The sequence below is a fragment of the Ammodytes marinus genome, assembly GCF_949987685.1.
Source record: "Ammodytes marinus genome assembly, chromosome: 25".
In the NCBI taxonomy this organism is placed as follows: Eukaryota; Metazoa; Chordata; class Actinopteri; order Uranoscopiformes; family Ammodytidae; genus Ammodytes; species Ammodytes marinus.
The window spans coordinates 2,201,385-2,203,884 of NC_137229.1; the positions used below are offsets into that span (position 1 = coordinate 2,201,385).

The 2,500-nt window shown below is 46.4% G+C and overlaps 1 protein-coding gene across 1 annotated transcript in view; it reads right to left on the reverse strand.

Moving 5' to 3' along the window:
- LOC307270128 (tetraspanin-19) overlaps nucleotides 1-2,500 on the reverse strand; it is an 8,389-nt gene that overhangs the window by 3,657 nt on the left and 2,232 nt on the right. The window contains exons 3-4 of the mRNA XM_080053294.1: nucleotides 2,288-2,406; nucleotides 560-634 (exon numbers count right to left, since the gene is read on the reverse strand). Coding sequence (XP_079909420.1) covers nucleotides 560-634; nucleotides 2,288-2,406 — 194 coding nt within the window. The remainder of the gene's footprint in view (nucleotides 1-559; nucleotides 635-2,287; nucleotides 2,407-2,500) is intronic.

Genomic DNA, 2,500 nt, shown 5'->3' on the forward strand with positions numbered 1-2,500 from the left:
CATGACTATAAATCATTATAACAACGTTTATAGGTCATAAAAGTCAAAAAGTATCATAGGTCCTCTTTAAGGTGCGCCCACACCAGACGCTTTACGCGCATAAGAGGCATAGAAAATCGGCATTTTGGGGCGCCCTTAGCTCAGTTGGTAGGGCGTCCCCCCCATGGGCCTCGGCCAGCAGCGGACCGGGGTTCGATTCCAGCCCGCGGTCGTTCTCTGCATGTCACTCCCCTCTCTGCCCCATTTCAACTCTGTCTCTACACTATCAATAAAGCATAAAAATCCAACAACAAAAAAATCCCCTCAAAAAATCTGCATTTTTGCATAGGAAACAATTGGTTTAAGCGCGTAGATGCGTTACATGCGCTAAAGCAGCGTGTTAGCCGCGTTTTAGCGCCTAACACGTGAAGGTGAAAATATTGAACTTTTTCTGCTCCTACGCGTGACGTTTAGCTGCGATAGCCAACGCACACACACACACACACACACACACACACACACACACACACACACACACACACACACACACACACACACACACACACACACACACACTCACCTTGTCTCTGTTGATTAGCAGCAGCAGTGTGAGGAACAGCTGACCCAGGACCAGCACAATGTGGAAACCAACGTACTGAGGAGAGAAGACAGACAGACAATATAATTCAATGAACTATAGCTCCCCAGTGCTGGCAGACACTCATGCAGCCCCAAACTCATGCAGACCAAAAGTGGAGTCGAATTCATTTGAAACAGTGCTGTCTTTTCCTATGTTCGATAGGAAGCACCTTTCATCTCTCCTTAACCCCGATGACGTTTAGGGGTTAAGGTATAGGAAAGGAGGCTTATAGGTTAGGAGATTGGACTATAGGAAAGGAGGCTTATAGGTTAGGAGATTGGACTATAGGAGGTGTGTTTGGGGTCGTTATCATGTTGCTACAGAAGCTGAGGGTAACACACACACACACACACACACACACACACACACACACACACACACACACACACACACACACACAGAGCCGGCCCAAGCCTTCAGGGGGCCCTAAGCGAAATATGATTAGGGGGCCCCTCTCCAATGTTAGCGCTGCTGAAACTATAGATCTTTGTTAAATATCATTCACACACCCAGTGTTTTCCGCTAGTGCCTCCACTGTGCGGCTGTGTGAAAATATAGATATAGATTCAGACCCTCCTAGGGGGGTCCGGGGGTATGCCCCCCCGGGAATTTTTTTTAACCTTTTTAAAGTGAAATGCATGAATCTGGTAGCCTGGTGCTACCAGATCATCGTACTTCATTTCATTTGTACAGAAGGTCTGGAAGTGCTGTAATTGGCAAACGTTCACTCATGGAGGCGGGTGTCTGTTAAAGTTTAAAACTATTGGATCCGCCCAGTGCCACTCTGGATTAGCCAACCAATCGCATAACGTTTGGTCGTCACGTGTGTCATGAGCAGGCTTCTGGCAACTGAAACTGGAGCGCGACTTCGACGTCATCGTTCTCAGCCACTCGCTCTGTTTGCTGATTGGACCGGTTGTCAAATCTTCGGCAAAACTGGGAAATGGGCTCTACACCCAGACTGACTACTGAAGGGAAAATAAAATTTGGCCGGAAGTAGGCGGGCGGGCGGAGCCAGGCTATGAATCTGGTGCACTTTGAGAGGAAAATTAAGAGGCTAAATCTGAGAAATTTTGTGTGAACAAATAATTTGGAGACACTGGGTCAGATGAATTAGAAGCTATTGAAGAAGGACACATGGATTTTCCATAAAAATATTAATATAAAATACAATATTATGGGTTGGGCTTGGAGCTCTTTTTCTTTTACGGGACATTTTTCTCTGTAATATAGTGAATGCATTTAAATGCAGTGTGAGGAACGAAGCAGAAGAACTCTGTTGTCCAGCTACTGTATCTTTTTTTCCACAGACAAGGCTGCATATACACAGTGCATGGGCAACTGAGGGCAGCCCCATTTCCAATTGTTTTTAAATAAACTCAATACACACTGTGCATGGATGTGAACGTGATATGATCAGATCATTTCGGATTTCCTCCCAGATGAACTGATTACATTTTTAGGCTATTAATTATCTAGACCAAAACATTTTGTTCCTTTTTTTGTATGATAACTCACATTTGCATAGTATGATGTTAATATGAAACACACAAACTAAAAAAACTTTTTTTTTTTTTTTAGGGGGCCCCCCAGGCAGTCGGGGGCCCTAAGCGGCCGCTTAGTTCGCTTATGCCTCGGGCCGGCTCTGACACACACACACACACTCACCGTCAGCAGTAGGAGTCTGTTCCCTCGTTCGGCTCCTACACATCCGATGACTCCGCCCACCGAGACGACCGCTCCGACCAGAGCGAAGCCCACGCCCACCGTACCCACCTCAAGCTCATCTAGAGAGAGAGAGAGAGAGAGGTCTGTCTGTCTGTCTGTCTGTCTGTCTGTCTGTCTGTCTGTCTGTCTGTCTGTCTGTCTGTCTGTCTGTCT